Source organism: Sparus aurata, chromosome 6 (assembly GCF_900880675.1).
Source record: "Sparus aurata chromosome 6, fSpaAur1.1, whole genome shotgun sequence".
NCBI lineage: Eukaryota > Metazoa > Chordata > Actinopteri > Spariformes > Sparidae > Sparus > Sparus aurata.
Window position 1 is genome coordinate 24806901 of NC_044192.1, and position 22295 is coordinate 24829195.

At 44.1% G+C, this 22295-nt stretch overlaps 1 protein-coding gene across 9 annotated transcripts in view; it reads right to left on the reverse strand.

Moving 5' to 3' along the window:
* kif21b (kinesin family member 21B) overlaps window positions 1-17616 on the reverse strand; it is a 64534-nt gene extending 46918 nt beyond the window's left edge. For all 9 annotated transcript variants that reach the window (XM_030419469.1, XM_030419474.1, XM_030419467.1 and 6 more), the window contains exon 1: window positions 17165-17616. In XM_030419469.1, the coding sequence (XP_030275329.1) occupies window positions 17165-17205 (41 nt within the window). In that variant the 5' untranslated portion in view covers window positions 17206-17616. The remainder of the gene's footprint in view (window positions 1-17164) is intronic.
* Window positions 17617-22295: the final 4679 nt, after the last annotated feature.

Sequence of the window (22295 nt, forward strand, 5' to 3'; positions counted from 1 at the left end):
ACAGAGTTAATCGTATTCTCTCGAGCTGTGAGTGTTTCAGAGCTCTGTTGTCTCTCCTCTGGCACAGAGCCAGCGGAGGAAGCCAGCCGCTGCGTTCATGTTCCCTTTAACACTCTGTCCATTTATCAGAGGACAGCATCTACTCTCATTTAGTGTTCCGATCAAGGATTATTCCGCTTTTACTGCTCAGTCTTACCCTGTTATGTTTTCTTCTCAGCGTTATCTATACTGCACAGGAAAGCATCATTTAGCTCTTCTTTTGTCTCTGTGCTCTTGTCCTCGTCCTCACACCTCTGCCTGTTCTTTATCCCTCCCTCACTTATTTGTTGCCAGTGAAAACAGAGCGACAGGACAAAAGCTTGAATGGCAGAAGCAGCAGTGGGGCCTGTTCCATTTCCTTTTTCTCCTGATAACAGCAGAGACTAATCGCTTATGTGGACTTTTCCTCGCTGCGCCTCACTTCCTCTCCCTGCGGCTCTCTTTCTTTCTATCGATCAAATATTGCCCTCATCATGGAAAAGCATATCCATCATCTGTTGCAAGACATTGTGTCTGTTCCTTAACAACTGTTTAAAATGCAAACAAACACACTTAACCCCCCCCTCCCATCAGACGGCAGATCTAATAACTCTTGACAGATGACTGAGCAGTCAGTCTGCCATCCAGGAAAGGCTGTGTTGACAGGTAGAGAATACAAGCTCTACAGGTGACTTACTGTGCTGTAAAAGACACTGATCAACTGTATACAATGGAAGATACACTAGAAAGCTCTGTTTACACTGTAAATCCTGCATAAGATAGGCTGTAAATTAGAATTGATTTTGTGTTTAGCGAAAGCAAGGAGTTTGCTGATCTCAGATCATGTTCCCCACAGATCCTCTCATTCATGAGGATCACAGATGCCAAACTGTCCTGTAACAACAGCTACATCTTTGTCTTTTAGCCCCCCCTTCCCATAGTTTACCTCACAACATACTGTGATTATTTTGACAGAAGGAAAAAAAATACACTGAAAAAATTGCTGGGGTCTGTATCTAATAAGCATGTGCCCTTAGATCTGGAGAATTTCATTTGTTGGCTGTTGCTTCTCTGGAGGTGTAGTTGCATCTCTCATCACAATGCTTCGGTAATAATGGCATGTTGAGACACTCTCTACCTTCATCAAAAAGTTGAAGCTCCTGCGATTTTGACAATGTACTTGAATATTACGATTTCATAAATACTTCATTGAACTTATTCAACCGTATGTTTCAGTTCAGCTTATCCCCTACAAAGCCATACACACACTGGGGTTTATACACACACATTCATTGTCCTGATTCATGTCACATACATATAAATGTGTGAAGCACACATGAGGCAGATGAATCCTGTCGAGCAGAACTCTGTGTTGATGGAAGTTTGGCTGAACACAAAATATTCATTTTACAAAGTAAACAGAATCAACAGAATTAAAGGTGAGACAATGTGGGAAAAGGGTGGTCTGTCGCTTTACATTAAAACTCTCACATATTGCACCTTTAAATATGGCAGGATTCGTTGTAATCTGGTCTGATTCATCTAAAGAAACACTGCAAGTTCTTAAAAACACAAAATCTTTGTATGTACCTCTGCTTGCAGGAATAACTGGTTTATATACGATTTATAACTTTTCTTTCTGGATTGATAGATCCACTGCATCTGTATCCTAAAACCCAGCCCTGTCCCATGCTGATGCCCTGCTCTCCCCTCTCTTCCCCCCACAGGATGACAAAGTAGGAGGTGGTGAGACTTAATATCCCCCAGTTGTCATCCCACTCATTAATAACAGCTCAGCAGAGAGAAAGGTGTAAAACCTGTCATGGTATTCTTTGTTTCTCTCTCCCACACCTCATTTCCTTTGTGAAATGAGTGTTTGCTTAGACGAGGTGCTCGTGCGAGGGCCACTCCCTCTGAAATACTGAACAAGCAGTGTCCGTTATTGTCTCACAGCTCAATATTGGTGGGAAAACTGTCTACAGCGGAAGAGGAATCCACGTTCTTTGTTTATTCATAATCATACAAATGAATGTCGGCCTTGTGCATTCATGTTATCAAAACCTCCAGAACATGTTGCGATGCAGTGTATTACAGATCAAACAGTCTTTATAATTATTCTTCTGAGGAGTATCAACCGTGCCAAGAGGTGTTGTCCTCTAATTCCATGCCTGTTGGTGCCTGTCAGTGATAGCCAAGTGGTTTTTCAAAACTGCTTAAGGATGCATCCCTGCTGGTTACCCTTAACCACTGCCCCACCACACAGTCAGCAGTTGGGGTGTTGGCTCCACACACACACACACACATACACACTACAAGCTTACAGGTTTATTTCTCATGAACTGCAACAGTACTTTGCCGTGAAATAATGCACAAACACTTACGGCAGTGGCCTCCATTTATCAACCAAGTCACTCAGTCTGATCTTAAGATGAACAAGAATATACAGTTGATTCTTGAACTGCTGCCAAACTCAAAGCTGTGCGTATCTATGAGCATACCGTAGAAGAAACAGTGTTTATATTACACACAATAAAATCATTTCTTTATGAAGTTCCTCTGGTTTTACTTCTGTAAAACCAAATGGCGAGTAAGACGACATAACAGCCCGCAACCCGATGGATGCAAAATACACGCCACACCTGAAGCGGCGTTAATACCATCGCTGCATTGTTGCTTAATTTACCGAGCAGAACCGCTTTCCCTCTCTGAAAGAGATTAACTTCGCGCAGCCGGCCCAACGGAGATTACATAAACAGGAGCGCAGTGTCGTAATCTGGTTCTGTTCTGTTTGCTTGTACCGCACCTCCGATTAGTGCTTTTGTCATTGTCGGAGTTCAGATTAGGATTAACCCAACTGACACAGCAGCGAGCGTGTGTGTGCATGCCACAGAGAGGGATACACACTGCCTTTTCAGATATGAGAATACTTTCACTGACAGAGAAATAGAGACTGTAACAGTATTATCAAAAGAGGGTATGGAGCTGTAACGTCCTTTTAGTCACACGGTGAAGAAAATCCTTCGAGAAGTCATTTCCAGGATCAGAAACAGACGTCCAACTTAGCTAAATGTCTAGTGTGTGTTTCCTCTCTTATCTGTCAACGTGAGCAACCCAGGTCATGTTCCCACGGCAACTGGGACAAGATAACTCAGCAGATACTCAGAAAGAAGTTAACAAATGTGTGAAAAAAGTACTAACTTCCAAACAATGAAATGCAAGCTGTTTTTCTCCGTCTTTTCTGACTTTACCATGACATGTAATTAGGTGTTCAACACTTGGTTACAGCCTTTGTCCCACTGTACACCTGATACACAACTGCTGATGGAGCTGATTATCACCCTTTGAACCATTAACCTCCCATGTTGCTCTCTCAATGTATCCGCCTCTTTTCTGTGTCCCGCTTGTGAAAGAATCAGACCAAGAGACAGACAGAGGGAACAAAAGGGAAAGTGAAAATGAGAACAAGGACAGAGAAGAGGAGGGACAATATGGCAATTCATGAAGATTGCAGTATGTTTGACATGAAAAGCCCTGAGAACTCAGGAAATTGGCTTGGCCTATTTTAAATGAGGAGCTCTGGGCATATCAGTGACTGTGGGATGAAATGAGAGATGCCCCGAGGTGCAGCAATTGATGGAGCAGAGGCAGACCAGTGGCTGCTAAGGTCAAAACTGGAAGGGAAAAAAATGGAACAAAAGGACTATCAAAACAGAACGGATGTGAAAAAGAGCATTTGTTTCAAGGTCAATTGATCAGTGGGTTTTCCAAACGATGAGCTGTCAAGTCAGATTCAATCTTGTTTGTACTGTGGATGGACATATCATTATAATTAGAATATATAGAATATAGAATGATTATATAGCATAAGAATATGTTTTATTTTGAAAATTCTGTCAATTTGTCCATTTGTCCGTTCTGGGCTACTATAGAAATGTTGCAGTGCAACATGGCGGACTGGTGGAAGAGGGCCCACCCTCTCTGTAGATATAAAAGCCTCATTCAAAGGTAATTATATAATAATTATAAACTAGCGAAAACATAATCATGATGAAATTATATTTAATTTACTACGAATAAATCCTGCACAATAGACCTGTAAGGGATTTGGTTTAAGTACTCAAACAAATGACATTACATTAAAAGTTAAGGGAACACTGAAGTTATTACATCCTCACGAGGTCACGAACATGTTTCCCAAATCTGATTGCAATCCATCCCATAGTTGTTGAGACATTTCACTAAAAGACACAAAAAATGGCATCGTCATTGTGACACAAGGTGAAACATCATGGGATCATCAAAGTCAGTCAAATGAAGCCTCTGGGGACCATTAATGTCTGCATTAAATATAGTCATTAAATATAGAAATTAAACCTTCTGGCACCACTATTCTAGCATATTCTAGCTCATCTATATTTTTTGATATACTTCTCAAACATCTTAAAATATGTCACCTGTTAAATGTAATCACAAGCGACATGAATATTCATAGTACGTAGTCCTTTGCATCCTAATTAGCTAGCGCAATTTTGTTAACCAATTAGATTTCTGATAGCAGCTCCTTCATCTCAACACAAATCAATTCAATGTTAATGAAGATCTTCTCGAATCTTAGCGCTTCCCTAATTAAAGCCTATTCATCAAAGAGTTACTGTAATACCCCCTCATTGAAACACGACCACAGTGCAGCTGAAAGGCACCATTTTTGATTATTGAGCTACAGTAGGCACTCCTGTCCTGCTTCCCATTTAATCAGTGCTCCCATTGATTTCCTGGATCAGCCGTCTGCGGTGATTCCGCATATAAAACCATCAGCCGTCTCTCTCCGCCTCCAATCGAGCTCCTCATCTCTCCGTCTCCACATCCATCTGCTGGTCTATCCACTAACATCCATCTAAGACACCTTTCCCATAAAGTCTACGACAGGCTCTTATAGTAATCAGTTTAAGTCCCCATAGAACAACATTTCAACCGTACTTAGCTTCCATTGCATGACGTCTTTTCGAGTGGAACCAAGATAGTCTGATTGAAAGTGGCTGTGGCTAACACCTGAAGACACTCTCAAGCACTGTAGTATCCTGTTGCTACAATGGATCTTGGTCCCTTGCTGCTTAAAGTTGAAGATATAGTGATGAGTGAATGTCAGCATTTTAATGGTTGGGATTGGTTGGTTCAAGCCCACATAATCCATGATTTTGATATGAGAATGCAGAGAATGTAGTTTTTTGCTTATATTGTTAAGTAGTCGCACAATACGACTCAGGATGTAGTCTAGAGGGGGTTAAAGGGCATTTCTTTTACGACTGAAATAACGGCACATGCTTCGATAATCGCTTGTGGAAGGAGGCCAGTCCCTCAAAATCTGTCTCTCACTTCAGTTTCCAATCCTCCACATGGGCCCAACATCCCAGCGGGCTAACAGGCTGGCAGCCAAGTGCACAGACACACACACACACACACACACACACACATTCAGAAGTTCATATGCTTGACCATGGCAGAAATAAGCAATGGGCTCCTGACTGTGCCATGTCCCTGGCAAGGTAAGGCCGTGTTCGCTATGAATGAAATAAGCTGGCGTCAACTAAAACTGAATATGGGGTGAGAAATTGCATTTAGCTTGCTTTGACCTTGGCTTAAGGCGACTAGAGTGCCAGGATAAGAAAGAGACAAGGGGACAGAAAGGGTTCAGACAGTAAATGGCTGGCTCAGGTGGGAGCACCTGAGGAGATAGCACTAATAAGGAACACTCGGACAAACTGAGGCAGTGATGCATGAAACAAATGGAGGGGAGAGCTGACTAAGTGTAGACTATGTTGATTGGAAAGCAAAGAGGACAGTGTGAATCATGAGCAAATATTCATAAGCATGTGTAAAGGAAGTGGGACAGTGGTCACAAGAGGCTGGTGCTGGGTGTGGACAGCTGGCTTGCCCAGGTGGTGGCGGGCAGACCCCGAGTGGACACCGTCTGCCACTCCCATTTGGCGTCTGTTTTGCCACAATGGCTCACACGTGACGATGCTCCCAGACCGCCGTGCCTGGTGCACTGTAATAACCACATACTCCGTGTAAAATCTTGTTATGTGGGTATTATCCTCATTTAGGCTGAAATGATTAATCAATAAGTCAATTTGATTAATTGTTATTCTACAAGTCAAACATTCACCAATGCCAGGTATGAAGTTGTGAGGATTTTCTGCTATACGTAGTCTTATAGGGACAGTAACTGAACATCTTTAGTTGAGAATTTTACATCCATTTGTTGGTAGTCATACGACATTATCTTTAACCGCTGCTGGTGTTTGCCCTACTGTCATGTGAGTGTAGACTCGAAACAGACTCAACTAGGGCTGACCCAAATGCTTCAGAGCTTGGAAACTTCCCTCCCGTTGCCATGGTAATCATGTCAAAACCAGTGTTTGAATACTGATATCGAACAGAAAGTCATTTTTTGTGATATTCTTAAAAGGGAGCAATATTTTTCCTTTGGCTGCACCCATAAAGAGGTAAGAGATGGAGATCCTCCCCGGGCTTTTAATTAGTCTCAAACCAGCACACAAAATGACCATAACACGATAACAATTACATGTACTGTATATATCGTCCAGCCCTATGATTTCTCCCCTCTGGTCCTTTTCCCCAGCTGAACTCATAATTAGATCAATAGCAAAGAATTTAATAATGACTGCAAGTTAGAGGCAAATATGGTCGCCCTCTACCCCCATCCTGTCCTAGGCAATTCTCACTGAATCTTTACCAAAATGGTATCCAAATAAGTCCTAGTATTTTCTGACACACATAAGACCTGATGGCAAACACTTTTTTGCTTCCATTTTCTCAAATTTGATGGTTTATTCACTTTTTTAGGACATTAACAGCACTCGCTGCTGACAGCTACTGTGATTGACAGCTATTCTCAGCCAATGAAATTACATCCCATGTTAAAAAAGCACTGACATCAATTTCATGGACTGGTGTTCAACGCTGTCCAATGTGAAAACATGAGAACAACGAAAGGTCTATTGCCACAGTACAGAGAATGATAACTGAACACATACAGACACATACATCCAAGCACTCTTTCAATAGAGGATATTCTCTGAGAGGCATTTTAACACACTCGTTGATGCTGCTCTAGCAGTCTATTCACCACCACACTCATATACAATACAATGGCATACAATACACGCATGCCCCCAGCTCACAGCCTGTGTGTTACCCTTATCTATCGAACTAACCTCGCAGACTGGCGGCCCTGTAGCCCCGGGCACTGCTGCCGATTGGCAACCAGCGATAAGGGAGAGCAGCACTCACATACATTCTGCTCATTGGTTTGACTGGTTGCATTAGCATGCAGTGTCGCACACTGGAGCACAGATGAGCAAACTGGTTCATGGATGTTAACATGAGCGTTTTCCTAACTGAGCCAGACTTCAAGGACAGAGTTGTCCTACATTGTCTAGATAGAGCTAGGTCGCCTGTCGAAGAAAGATCAACTAACTGAGCTGTAATCTCTCACCAGCTCCATCAGGAATTTATTATCAAAAGACACACAGTGTCATCGAAAGTTTAAGGTCTGTCTCCATACATAACTGTAGTCTCATTGTTTTCTTTTTGCCTTTTGTCTATTGTCCTTGCAGTCGAAAAACATGAAAAGACATCCATGTCCCGTGACAACAAGCCAGAGCATCAAAGATAAAATGTGGAGTGGAGCCAAGACTTGAGATTGGGATCTGTGGGACACTCCAGGGGCCTCAAATATCACATTTTTATGCTGATAATATCAGGTAAAGTGGGACGGAGTTGTGCGTAAAGCTGAGCAGGCTATGAATGAAACCAGAATACAACATGAAGAACATCAGCTGGGAAAGATAGTGGCATCATACTTTGATGTTAAAGTCTGAGATTGGTAACTCACCTGACTATGACTATAACAGTATGATTCATATTGCTAATAGTAATAACTGTGTAATAATAGAGGAAGTATTGATCATCAAAGTGTGAACTCTGCCATTCAATAAGAAATAAAGTTCTCACCACTGTCAAAGGCTAGTAACCATCTCTCAGTTTCAAATGAACATCTCTCATTGTTACAAGGGCACATCAGTCCGCATCATCAGAGTTGATTCTGGGTCAATCCCCACCCCACTTCCTCACCCCCACCTCCTCATTTCCCTTCCCTCCCCCCCTTGTCTGGTCCGTCTGCCGCTCCATGGGGGGAGGTGGAAACACAAGAAAGAATCAAATTAGCTTCCTTTCCTAGACTTTGGTGACAGACGGCCTTGTCAAGGTCAGGGAGGTCCTAAACAACGTCAGCTTGATGCCAATTAACTCCAACAAGCACACGGCCATTAGAATAACATTTCTTATTCGTGATGGATGCTGGGTGCATTTAGCCAAAGTGCTTCATGCATTCGTGCAAATTTTTGTGTGGACCAACATGTGAATACCTAAAATGTGCAAAGTGGTGGACTCGACAAACAAATTAGGTCGCAAAATGGATCAAGTGTGACAATCAATTATTGCAGTGGCGCTGGCGGTACAGAGTTCATAAAAAGATCTAAGATCAAAAGGAAAGTGGCAACGACAAGCAGTCCTTAATAAAGAGCAGAAATGTGGTGGTGCTCACATTTTGCTGTAAATTATCGAGGGTTCAGAACTCTTTTTTTCACATGTGCTTTTATTATGCATTTTTTTAATTCTCCAAGTTTATGATTTCCTCCATGTCCGTTTAGTTTGTTGGTTGATTGATTACCCAAAAAATACAAAACAGATTTCCACTAAACTTGGATGGATGATGGAGAACAGACCCCATTAACTTTTGGTCTGGTCCTAGATAAAGGGGCTGGATCCAGAAATTCTTTCTCACTCTCATTTCTCGAAGAATAGGGCGTTTTTCAATACATTTTTCAGGGAATAAGGCATGGCAAAATCAGGTGTATTTAGGTGTCTGGTATCTATGGGTAGGTTCAAAAAGGGACTGTTTCTATACTCACCGCCTTGGTGAAGGTATGCACTCTACTCAGTTTTTTTGCTTTGCATGTAAAATAAACAAACTCCTCATCCTGCTCCTGTGTGTAAATGTGTCAACATGTGTTTAAAAAGTGATCATTAATGTGAAGTCGATGTTTTCACAGGTGGTACTTTGCATCTCACATGCGTCTATTTGTGCATTATTCAAATGTGAATTGCTGTTTCACGTGTTATCTGATAGTTTAGATGCCTAGGAGCCGAGAAGACTTCAACTGCAGCCCACACAGCCACACAAAATGCAAGGTGTCGTGCAATACTTGTATGTTGTGGAGGTATATTTCAAGTATATAAATGTTGCACGTCAAGAAAACACACAGCTGCCGAAACATGTGGGAGTGTTCGGCTTTTTCTTTCACACACGGCGTACAACAAGAGCTGCAGAGCTGCAGACTCCTGCCGTGACTCTGCTTGTCTGTCTGTCTCCCTGGAGGGTTGCTTAGCATTACCACCAGCCCAGCCCCCCCCCCCCTCACTGTCAGACAGCATTTAGCATGAGTGCTAATGTAGCCAGCCGCCATGTCTGTGTGTCTGCAGGAATTTAAACCTAGCCAGAGGGTACAGACCTTGCTTTTCAGTCAGATACATGCACATACACGTGTATTCTCTTTGTCTATGCAGGGGTGTTTTGGGTAAGGTGAAAAACCTAAAGATAGGCCTTGGCCTTGGAATGATGATTATTAGTCTGATGGCTGAGCAGATAAGATGATGAGCTTTAGCTAAATTCATCTTATTTTCTACCAGAAAGGGCATTAAACTAGTTTATCCTGCTGGCCTGTCTGGGCAGAATTAAAGTAATAAGGGTGACCAGAAGTCATCAGGAGCACCAGACACTTTGTTTCCCGGGTGAGAGAGCAGTTGCAGCTGCTTTTGAGCAGCCTCTTTATTGTGCAGGCTTCAAGGTGGTAGCATAGTCCCATCTACACAATCTGCAAATAATCCTGATGTCTTTAAACATACAGAAGTATTCAAAGGCACTTGGTCCTGCGGTACGTACTTCAATGCTCATTAATAACACTTCCTGAATCAGTCTAAACACTTCACAAGCTGATTTCACTGTGTTAAGGCCAATCAGCAGAATGACATAATAGTGTTGGTTCACACAAAAAAGCTACACATGGCTGACGTAAATTAACCCTTATTGCCCTTTCTTTCTCAAGGAGTGTGTGATGTAAATGAATAATGATGCAATTAGCTTCTTCGCAACACTGTACTGGACTAGCCAACGCAATGGCTTGTAATGCTGACAGTCGACAGAAGCTAGTGTCCATAGACTTTACTTTTCATCATGGTGAAACAGAAAAAGTCTGATGTCCGTGTTTTTGACTCCGCATAGCTGCACTGAGGGCACAGCTATGATTGGATCTAAATGTCAACATCAGCTAACATCAGAATGCTTATATGCTCACAATGCCAAAGCTAGCATACTGATGTCAATTCATGTCAATCTAATACTTCTGACACCTCATAGAGCTAATTAGCAAATGTTAGCATGTCAACACGCTAGAATAAAACAGTTAACGTGGTAAACATTTCAATGACAATGCTAGCATGCTAGCATCCTGGTTTAATTTGTCCAATACTTATAACACCTCCAAGTGCTAATAATCAAATGTTAGCATGCCAAAATAGTTAACACATCAAACATTACGATTGTGATGCTCAGCATCACATGCTAGCATTGTCATTGTAATGTTTACCTTGTGAACCATTTGGGCATGCTAACATCTGCTATTTAGCACTTCACGGTGTTGGAAGTATTGTTAAACTACAGCTATAGAGTAGATACATTTAAGTTTGCCAGGTTTTTTCGAGTTGAACTCAGCAATTTTGAAGCGTCCTCACCCTGCTGTCATCTCTCCATTCACAGACACACAACAACACAAAACAAACTCAGACACACAAACTCCAGCAGCGATTAAGCTACTTAGCGCTGAAGGTGATTATGGGCCAGCTGGTCACACATACACACACACATACACGCACACACACACATACACACACATACACACCCCTTCATACCCTGACAGCAGCTCCACTGAAGCATGCACACAAACACAAAGCAGACAGCCTGGCCCAAATTCAGAGATCTTCACATGCTTTGTCTTATATTAATATCTACAACTCCTCATCGGAGGCTAAATCCAACTTCGCTGTCCAGGAAAGTCACACGGGGCCCGAAAGAAAAATCCACTTAAATGAATTCAGGAGGAAAAACACTGTGAATATGAATAATTCCGCCTCAGATGGACGCAGTGAAGAGGCAGAGAGAGCACAGTGAAGCTCTCCCTCAGAAACGCTGACCTGCTTACGGTCCGCAATGCTGTAAAATCACACAGTTTGGCAACTGAGAAATGATGCGTTTTAGTGTTTCTAGAGATAAAGTGATTAATAAGAGTGGGAGGGAGAAGGAATCACTCGTTTACTGGCAAGCTGTGTCATGTTTCTAGTTCACGGCTTTAAAAAAAGCAAAGAGGATATAATCTGAGTCTGTTTAGGACGAACATTAAACATTAAAACAGAGAAGTGAATAAAATCTATATACAGTCTAGACACAACACCTGAGGGCCTCCGTCTTTCTGCATCTTCCTCCCTGTGTGGGAATATGGCAAACACGTGCAGCTGGGCCCAAATTATTTATACACACACACGACGCTCAGATGTGCACACACACACACACACACGGACGGACGCACCCCATGCAGACGCACACTGATTGCACGATTGGCTGAGAGCTCATATTTGCACGCTACAGTAGCACTTTTGACAACAGAAGACACACTTGCTACCCCGCCCCTCCTCCTCCTCCCTCTGTCCACCACCCACCCTCCTCCGTCCCCTTGCCTCTTTGATTTCTCTTTGTATTTGTTGTGTTGAATTGCAGGAAGCGTTGCTCCTTTTTAGAGCAGAGGGAGCAGTTCATCGAACAAAGACGACATCAAAAATTGACTCTTTCACCCCTTCCCGTCTGAAAATACGGCCTCCCGTTCTTCATCCCTGTTTTGCCCTCCAGTTCTCTGCCCTTGCTTGATGTGTGTCTTTATCTGCGTGTGTGTATGTGTGTGTGTGTGTGTGTGTGCATGTGTGCAAACTCAGCACAGAGCACAAAGAGCTGCAGTGACATCAGACTCATTCACACTGTGTCCTCTGTCTGCGCTCACCCATGAGGTGCTCTGTTTAAAGGGCCTCTGCTCCGCCTCACCCCCCCTCCCAAACACATGCACACAAACACACACACATTCACATGCCTCTTTTGACCACAACAACACAATAACTAGTTGTTGTTTTTTTTAAATTGCAGACTGCACAAATGTATTTAAGTCTCACCAAAATGCTAAAGAATTAGGAAATTCATTATTTTTTGCGCTGACCAAAGCAGAATGAACGATGACAGCTAGGGCTGTTTGGAAGCTAAGCTCCAGTCGACGTACGATGACACCCTGATAACAGGAAGATGCAAATGCTCACACTGAAGGGCCTTTCATTCCTCGCTGAATTCGAATGGATGAAATTCAAATAAATACAGGTCTATGTGCGCGTTTGTGTGTGCACGTGCAAAGAGTGGGCGAAGTGGGGGAGAAAGCTGGTGAGCTTCCAACGTTTCGGTCACAGCTCCACGCTTTATTGCGCGGACGAGCTTGAGCAAGAGAAAATAAAAGGATGAGGCAAACATGTAGACACTCTGCTTCGATTGTTTTCTCCAAGTTTTTTAGTCAGGACCAACGGGCCTATTCGTCACAGGGGAGCAGAAAAATGTCTTCCTCTAAAGTAGGACTTGAGCTGATTCTCTCACTCGGGCTACAGAGCAGCACACTGATTCCTCGAAGGTTTATAGAAAAATGCCCCGAGGCTTAGCTTCAAGTCTATTTTCCTGCAGTTTCACGCTCTCTGCTGAGGCTTCCGTCTTAACCGAATCGTGTCAGTGGGCTCATCAGCAGCTCACAGAGCAGGAAGTGAACAGGAAAGCATGGATAGTCCAGCGGCAGTCTTACAGGAAGTCATTCTGCAACAGCAGCACGCCATTTGGGACTAGAGAAGAAGTTCATCGACAGACAACACATTGTTGCTCAACCCATTTCAATCCCCATGCATCAGCACGCAATCAGCACTTCCCTGACAGGCGGGTGTCTCATAAACACGATCAAATCGCTCTATTATTCTATACACCTGTCATCAGACGTGTCATTAAGAGGTGTGGTGTATTTGTTTGGGGAAGCAGGATAAAGTGATGTCGCTCGACAACCTCGGGATCTTCTTTGTCCTGCAGACCTCTTTCACCTCCTCCGCCACAATCGTCTTGTAAAGCCACTGAGCCTGATTGTCCATGATGTTTCTATCAACTGTCAGGCCTCACGTCGGAGGTTTATTCCATCACTTGCATATACAGTACCTACTGTCCAGACGCCGTCTTTAGCACGCTTGCTACAAAGGACATTCACACAAAACTGTTGGGTCTGATGGGTCTGAAGGGCAACAACAACCAAACAAAAAAAAACACATGACCAGCAGGCCAGCGTGAGGAGGAAGTGATGCACAGCTGCGGACAGACAACTTGGGCGTGTGCCCCGTCATGTTTCCTGCTCCTCTGCCCTCGAGCGAGGCCGAATCACTGATTGGAAACAACTTCAGCGTCAACTCCAATCAGCAAAGCAAAACTGTTTTCACTTTTCCTGACCAGTGACAGTAAAAACGCTGTGGGGGGGGTGAATGTCAAGACCGAGTGTAAGAATGCACTCATGAGGAGATTACATTGCGGCACTACTGTGTGACCGGTACATACTGTAGGCTGATAACACACTCACAAAAACACATCCACAGTTTCCCACCAGAGTCCAGTCATTTTTAAAAGGCAACCCCCCTGGGGAGGTGTTGTAACCCAGACAGAGCCTGTGCGGCAAACAGTTAACACACACACAGGAAACAGGCGAGACTGGTTGCCTACACAGGACATACATCCAGAAACAGAAAACCTCCCATTTAAAGCCTTTTGTGTATCAGCTGTGAGGGGCCCCTTCCGCAGTTGTATTCCACTGCGACTCCTGTTTTGTTTTGAAGCCGGTGTTTTGGTCACGAGGTGGCAACACTTTTATGGATCTATGATAACCTTCTTTTCTTGTGCGATGCACCACTTTAGAGCTGGTAGTGGACCAGAGAGATAAAAAATACTATCTTTGCTCTCAGCTGAGCTCCCATCGCCTTTAAGCCAAAGTGCTCTGCGTCACAGCTGTCCAAAACAGCCCAGTCATGCACACATGGGGTTTTGACAGAACACTGAATATTTTGTCTTATTTATTTCCATATCAGTCATCATGTCGAACCACAAATGTAGGAAACGCACAGGACTGTTGAATCACTCCTTGGTGTCCTCCACAGGTCTCTCCATTCAGATCAGACGGAGATGAAAGCCTCGAGGAGCTGTCTGTTCAGGTGAGAACACGGAGCAACAGTCACAAGGTCAAAGACCACAAGAGCACTAAACAGATTTGTCTTTGTGTCTATTTATACGCAGCCACCGAGGCTGACTTAGCACTTTGGCGGGAGAGCCGTTGAAGCTGAGTAAGTGCCGGAGCTGCGGAGAAACAGCAGAGAGACGGGTCGATATGCAAACTGGTCTTAACTGTCGTGAACACGCGTAAACACAAAAGCTGCATTATTGACATTTATGGGTGGCGCAGGCGTACTCAGAGACAGCCCCCGACGTAAAGCTTCACTCAACATGAGATCAGCTGGAGGGTGAGGAGGAGGAGGCACCCTCGAGGTGAAGTGAAACTGCACATATGTCTGTGTGTGGGGGTTTAAATGACTGAGATAATGGAGGAGACTTCTCAGTCTTATAGCCTGTTTGCATCAGACTAAGCTCCTGCAGCAGATAAAACAGCCGAGCCAGATGCAATTTAACAGCAGCCACTTAGTCGGGAGTTCCATTACATGCATCTCGTCAGGTTTGACTTGACTTCAGTGTGTGTGTGTGTGTGTGTGTGTGTCCACATTGAGGTCAGGTCTGAATGCAGGATTGTAGGTCATGTCACTGGTTATGTGGACATTGTTTAAGGGGAAAGCAGTGCAGACATTCAGGAAATGGATGCCGACTACACAGACTGTGTGTGAGTGTGTGTATGTGTGTGTGTGTGTGTGTGTTGGCCCGCATGACAAACTCACTGCCCTCCAAATGCATGCTCTCACACACACACACACACACACAGTCCTGCAGTCTCCCTGAAGGGTCTGCACAACATGGGAGCAATTAAACACCGTCCCTCTCTTATCAGCGCCCGACTTTCTCTGGGGAAAGAAATTTGGGGAAACCGTCGCTTATGCTGCAGGAAGTCGTCCTTCTCCGCGTGTTTATTTGTGGGCTTCCCATTTCCTGTCAAACGCGCAGAGGCTTTTGGTGGCAACTCACGGGGCATGTGAACACACACGCAGATCACACATGATGAGAAGGGGGAGCTCGGCCACCAGCGAAGTCGCATAATTACGCCGGGGCTGTTTAATTACAACATGAAACTCGTGCTAATAAAACTGATTGCTATGATTATATTGCTTGGACCTTTTTTTTTTTTTTGATCGGGTTCAGGAAATGATCGTGTCGATGTTGCGTCATCTCAAAGAGGACAGCTAAACACACAGGCAGACGTGTGGTGTTTGTGCATAGCTGTCACCTTCATTCATCCATCCAGCTACACTCCATCAACAGGCTCCGAGTTGCTCTCCAGACTCTAATCAATAACTTCAGTTGAGCAGCAGCCACCAGCTGTTCCTCTCTCTGACTTCTCCTTTCACCTTTTTTGTCTCTTTGCTGTCTTTTTTTTTTTTTTTTTTTTTGGCAGCACCACCCTCCCCACTTCCTGTTACAGTTGTCGCTGTGAAGTAGCACAAAGGAAACTCACTCAGCGGCTGATTGACAAGTGACTCTGAAAGCCTCCCCTGGGGAAATGGGGCCATCGGTTGCGAGGGCTTCTCACCCCCCCATCCCCATCCCCCACCCCCACTAAGTTCGATAAATGGGTCCCAAGACCTAAAAGGGATCCCCGATGAAGAGTAGTTAAATTCCACTATGACTTTCTTTACATTTGCACAGTACGAGAGGCTACTTTCATTCTCTGCATCTGTGCTGTACGATCCTCTCATGCAGGACTCTCAGTGGGATTCACTGGCCTGTACAACAAGGTCTGGGAGGGTCTGAGTTAAAGGATAGCGGCTCTGCCTGTCGGACCACCGCCTCACTGCAAAATGAGCATGATCACAGACGCAGCCGCAAAACACACCCCACTCTAGTCATGCCTCGCAGTTTCACGGGGGCCAGCACATGCACATTATATATGCTCATCTTTCAAATCAAGCATTCAGTCCTGGCACGTGCACAATCGATAGGCTGCTCGGGCCGGTATCTCCCGATCCAAAAAAATGCTACTGTGTGCTGCTCGAGCTTCTGGGTCCATTTCCAACAAAGGCATTGAATGACACAGCTCTGGAGGAGAGCATCTCTTTGTGCTCGATTCATTTGCAGAGGCAGCCTTTAAGAAAAAAAAAAAAATGACCCAAAAAAAAACAAAAGCAGCACAAGCTTTTAGCTTTTAAAGAGCCAACTCAGCCATATAAGGTGTTCAGTTGACATGGTTTAGGATAAGGTGAGACTGCAGGCAGCTGCATGTGAGGATAAGAATAATAATAATGCAAAAAAATAAAAAATGGTTTGGAGAGAAACGCCCATTCTCCTCCCTGCACCTGTCTGCAGCCGTCCTTGTCACCTCACCCAATGATAAACCCTGAACGCACCCCTCTGCTTCACATCCACCACACTGATGCTGTGGATAACTCTTTCCCCTCCATACGTGAAGACAATCGTATGGAGGTGGTGGTGGTGGTGCTGGGCTTTTCAACACAGAGCAGAGCACCACCCATGTGTTAGCAAACAAGGTGTGATGCTCTCTCTCTCCCTGTAGCTGTGTAACACGCTGTATGCCACAATGAGCAAAGACATTGAGGAGTGAAAGAGTAAATGAGACTATAGGTGTGCGGGATGCGTTTAATTGACCGCCCGGAGGCGCAGACACAATGTGGTCTGCTAAGGTCGGCACATTTCCAGTAGACAGACGTAGTAGGGGAGGCTTACCTCAACGCAACCTTCACACAGCAGTCGCCCAGACACGCCATTATCGCTTTCAACGTCCACCGAAGGGATTTGGAGTATTTCGGCTATGTTGGCTTTTGTTGGGGGTTTTTTGGTTTTCAGTGCCTGCAGACCGTGCGGTGCCGCGGCGGTGCGGAGTGTCTCAGGTCAGCGGGAGCAGCCGTCAAGACCTGCCGGCGGTGAGCTGCCTCATTGGGACTCCTCCTGTCTGCTTCTTCTGCTTCCCCTCCGCTGTTGCGCTCATTGTATGGCTCAACGGTCTCTTGTCACATTGCGGAGTTGAACTCGCTGCTTCTTGTCTCTCTCCGTGCTCCGTCTCAGCCGCTACATCCTGTTTCAAGTGCGTACGAGCGAAGCGTGTGAGCGCTCCTCTGAAGCCACACCGCTGCTTTCAGACAGACGCGATCACGTTGGAGCGGCGCTGAGACAGTACACTAGAGGCGGTGCTGCTGCCTTCATGGACTGTCGGAATTATTCAGCTCAACTTCGGGGGAGGTCGCACAGACGGCTGTGGAAACTCCACATCACAGTGGTGTACCACAGGAGGGTTGGGGATAATTATCTGGAAATATGATTGGGAAAAAAGGAAAATGATAAATAAGTATCATTAACCACTTTCCACACTAAAACATTCACCATGGGTACTGATAGATGAAATGCTGGCTCAGCTTCTGAGTCATATTTCTATTACATTATGCAAATTCCCAACACAATAAGCAAGTACTATAAAGGCACATATGGGCATAGGCTGAAGAGATATTCACATTCTTTACTGAAAGGGGTATTCCACCAATTTTGTATGTGACTAAGTTGGGTGACTCGCAAGAGATGTATGAAAGCAACAAGGCTGAGGTAAACTGACTTTTGGTCTAGTTTATCGGTCAAGTTCTAAAACCACTCATTCCTACATTTCCCAGGAAATGGAAAGCACTTGGAAAGCATCCTTTGTTAGATTCATATGGTCCTTTTCTTTCAAGCTCCAAAGGCATTCTGTTTAAAATATTGTGGAATTAATGTAAGAAAGCTCCCTGCAGAGCCACTACAGACAACATAACTCATAGTTTGAATAGGCCCCCTCCTAACAAATAAACTAAATTTGATGTTTAAAATCAGTAAAAGTATCAAGTTTTAAAATAAATGTTTTTGTTTTGAAGCAGAATAGCCCGTCTTAGTTGTATATATTACTGTATGTTATAGTGTTACTCCTACATATGCATTAAACAGGATATGTTGCAACTGGTCCTAGTTGAGCTAATGTAACTGATTAACATACTGTTGGGTAGTTTAATTTACAACTATTCATCACATTGTATAGGCGTGGAACATTTTCTTATGCAGAATACTAATCTGTAAAGAAGTTTAACAAATCACTACAGTAACAAGCACAATAGTAGTATGTACGTAAGGTGCAATAACTTGACTTGTTTTTAATTTACACCTATGTAAATACACTTAGTTAAATTCACCACCTCAACAAGGTCAAATGAACTGAGGGACAAAATGCTGATTCCTTAATTTAACCGCACTTTCCACGACTATCCAAAAGAACGAGCAGTATTTGAAAGCAGCGTAATCGCGTTCGATTGACTCGCAGTTCGTCCAACAGCTCATTAAGCCCCGCCTTCATCGAACATAAAACAGCCAATCAGCGTGCTCGACAGGCCGGTGTGGCCCCTCCCGGCAGCACACCCACATCAGGCAGTAAAGATTACAAACCTACAGCACATCGAGCCAGCGGCGACATCTGAGGTCCGTTAAACTGCCATAAACAGAGGGAGCCTGTTCCCATGACGGAGAGGAGGGGCCGCAGGTTCAAACACCTTCAGGTCAAAGGCCGAAAAGCATGCAGAGGTTATTATGTTCGGGCAGAAGATGGAGTTAATTTGCTGTGGTTTGTATGGGAAGTCACTCTCTGCTCACTTCCCCCTCCTGCTGAGTCAGATTTCTTCTAAAGGGGAAATTGAAATCCTTTCTCTTTGTGCAGTCAAACACAGATGCTGCTCTTCCTTCTTAGTGTTTTATTCCTTATCTTTTAGTGTAAATTATTAAGGAAAATATCAAAGTATAAGGTATTACTCAATTATTACCAGTTACAATGGCCCTTAAAGGGGCACTATGTAGTTTTGGGGAAATTCATTGATTTGTGATGTCTACACGAACTAGATAAACAAACTCTCTTTGTTTCCATGACTGAATAAACAAACTGACCTTAAAGGACAGTTTCATACCGTTTTACTTTGTTGATATTTGGCGGACCCTGCCACCCTACTAACTTCAAACAGGGTTCTGAGGACATTATAATCCTTTGAGAACAAGCTTGTTTGCTCAGTGTTGCAAGAAAATAAATATTTCTGAGTTTGAATTGCTTCTCCAAAACTACACAGTGCCGCTTTAAAGGAATGCAAATATAACTTCATTATAATCTCACTAGTTATTATTTCCTAGATATGGTTAAATTACATTAATAACGTTTGGAACACCACTGCATTTAAGCAAATGTACCTGGTAACACAAGCACACCACTATGTTTTTGCCCGCTTCCCTCCACTTCAGTTTCCTGTGTTAAATGATCTATGCAAATTGGCTTCACCACATCATTGTATCCAGGCAGCAGTCAAGTCCACACTCGTGGAGAAAACTCCAACTTTTCCAAATCCTCATCCTCCTCACGATCTATGACTCATGTTCAAAACCGACAGTTGGCCAGTGACAGTCGTACAGCAAGTCATCTCCCAGTATTACAAAAATACAGCTAATGATTTCACAACTCCAAAAACTTTTTTTTGTGTACGAGCTTGTAGAAAACCAGCCCAGCTGACCGTGCAGTGGTGCAAGAGAAAAACACTGCTCTCAGTCTGGATGCAGAGTAAAGTCCCTGCACACAGTCACAATCACTTTTTATGTAACGAAACACAGAGGAGCTTATGAGTCTGACCGTGTTGTGTGCGTGTGTGTGTGTGTGTGTTGTCCCGGGGACCAGGTGGCGGTGTTAGTGCTGCACAGGCCACGCTCCACGGGGAAGCAGTGCTGGATTCCACACAAGATTAACATCCAGTTATGAGGATAAAGCTGCAATCCTCCTAGATGTGCTGGGAACGGGCCACTGCAAGTGGGGCAGCAAAGCGCACAAACAAGCGTGGTGCGCTCACAAACACACGCGCGCGCGGGCACACACACACACACACACACACACCCTCACCTTACTTTGCGTCTGGTGAACTTTTAAGACTCGTACGGACTATTACATAATTAGGCTGCGCCGATTTTTCCTAAGCATGTGTTAAGTCCCCTTCAGTCCTCTGCAGGCATGTTTACAGGTTTTAAATCCTGATTCCTCCTCTGCGTGCCACCACCTCCTCAGCACTTTATCATGTAAAAAGCACATTTCATAACCGAGCTGTGTGGGTTATAACACCCTGAAGATATTTTTAATATTTGCAATTTCCAAACTGCAGCATAATCCCCACATTTAGGGCTACGTGAAGTCAAAATAGCAGCACCCTAATTACATAAGAGGCGTTCAGATACATTCACTCCAGCGGCCCTCGGGTTCTGTCAGTCACGGTGAAATCGGCGATTCATTCTCCTGCTCGGATTTGGCACTTATCTTCCTTCAGCAACACACACACACACACGCACACACACACACTCACACACACACACACACACACACACACACTGCAGGAATCTTAGCTGATGGCCCTTCTTTTCCTTCCTGCAGCGTGTGATTATATCCTGACCCGAAAAACAAGAATATGACTCACAACTTTACTGTGCCGCAGTCTTTTTCGACCTCTTTTTTTCTTTTTTTTAAAGTTGAATATATAAAATGTGAATCAAAAATATATTTGATTCACACACTGACGGAAAAAAAAATAGTACAAGAAACACCAAAAACAGTCATCATCCGCTGTCAAATGTCCAGCGTTATAAGACTGTTAAACGTATAAATCAGTGTTGTGGATTAAGCTGAGCAAAAAAAAAATTTAAAAAAATAGATAAATAAAACGGGATGCATCCACTGCCAATGTTCTCGCTGAACTCCTTCTGAGAAAAAAGCAGAGAAACAAGACGGTGGGGGGGAGATGGAAGATGAGACTGCACCCTAATGTATTCTCCATCCATATTCTTTGATGTGTCTGTAATCCCCTCACATGCTATATTTGGCTTTGAAGCTCCATAAACTAATCCGCCATTCTTTACCGTAACAAAACTGCGTGAATTGGGCCCAGGATTACGCAAACGCACATTTGACGACTCACTGGCTGGCAGAGGAAGAGGTGCAATCGGCGAAATGAAAAGTCAGGAAGTTGAATTGTGCACACTTTTTTTTTTTTCACTTGTCAGTGAATATGTGGCTGAGTGTGCGCACAGATGTCTGATATGTGTGTGTGTGTGTGTGTGCGTGTGTGTGTGTTAGTGTTTGTGTGTGTGGGGGTGTGTGTGTGTGTGTGTGTGTGTGTGTGTGTGTGTGTGTGTGCGACCAGAGGAGCTGCTTATGTGTTGCAGATTTATGTGTGTCAGCTGCATGAAGCGGAGCAGGTCCTCCTAGGTTCTCGGTTCTAGGTTCTCAGGTGTGGACCCCTGTGTCAGCCTGCAGAGCTCGGCTTTCGGTGCTTACAGAGGAGGTGGTGTGAGTCTCTTTAATACAGTGGTGCTCAAACTCTTTCAGGCCAGGCTTCCCCTCCAGAAGACAAAGTTCACGCTCCCCACCCCTCGATTTTTTACAATTATTAACAGTGACAGGGGAAGCAACTATAAAGGTGCCTCGGACAGATGCCTCATATTCAGTCAACTCACCTTCACCCCATATTCCCCCTCTTGTCATCCACACTCACCCTACAGTGGCACGACATTTACATTTAGGGCATTTAGCAGACCTTTTGTAGAAGAACACTTCAACATGCAGAATCGAACCAGCGACCTCTCAATTACAAGACGCTGACTCAGGATGGCCCCCAGTTTCAGAGCCGCTGCTTTGATGCCAGCCGAGTGAAATTTAAATGACACATATTACAATGTTTTTTAATTTCAAATCTTGATATAAACATTGCGATGATAGTTTGAGTGCACTATAAAGTTTTCTGTCATGCTTGCATAATTGTTGCTGCTC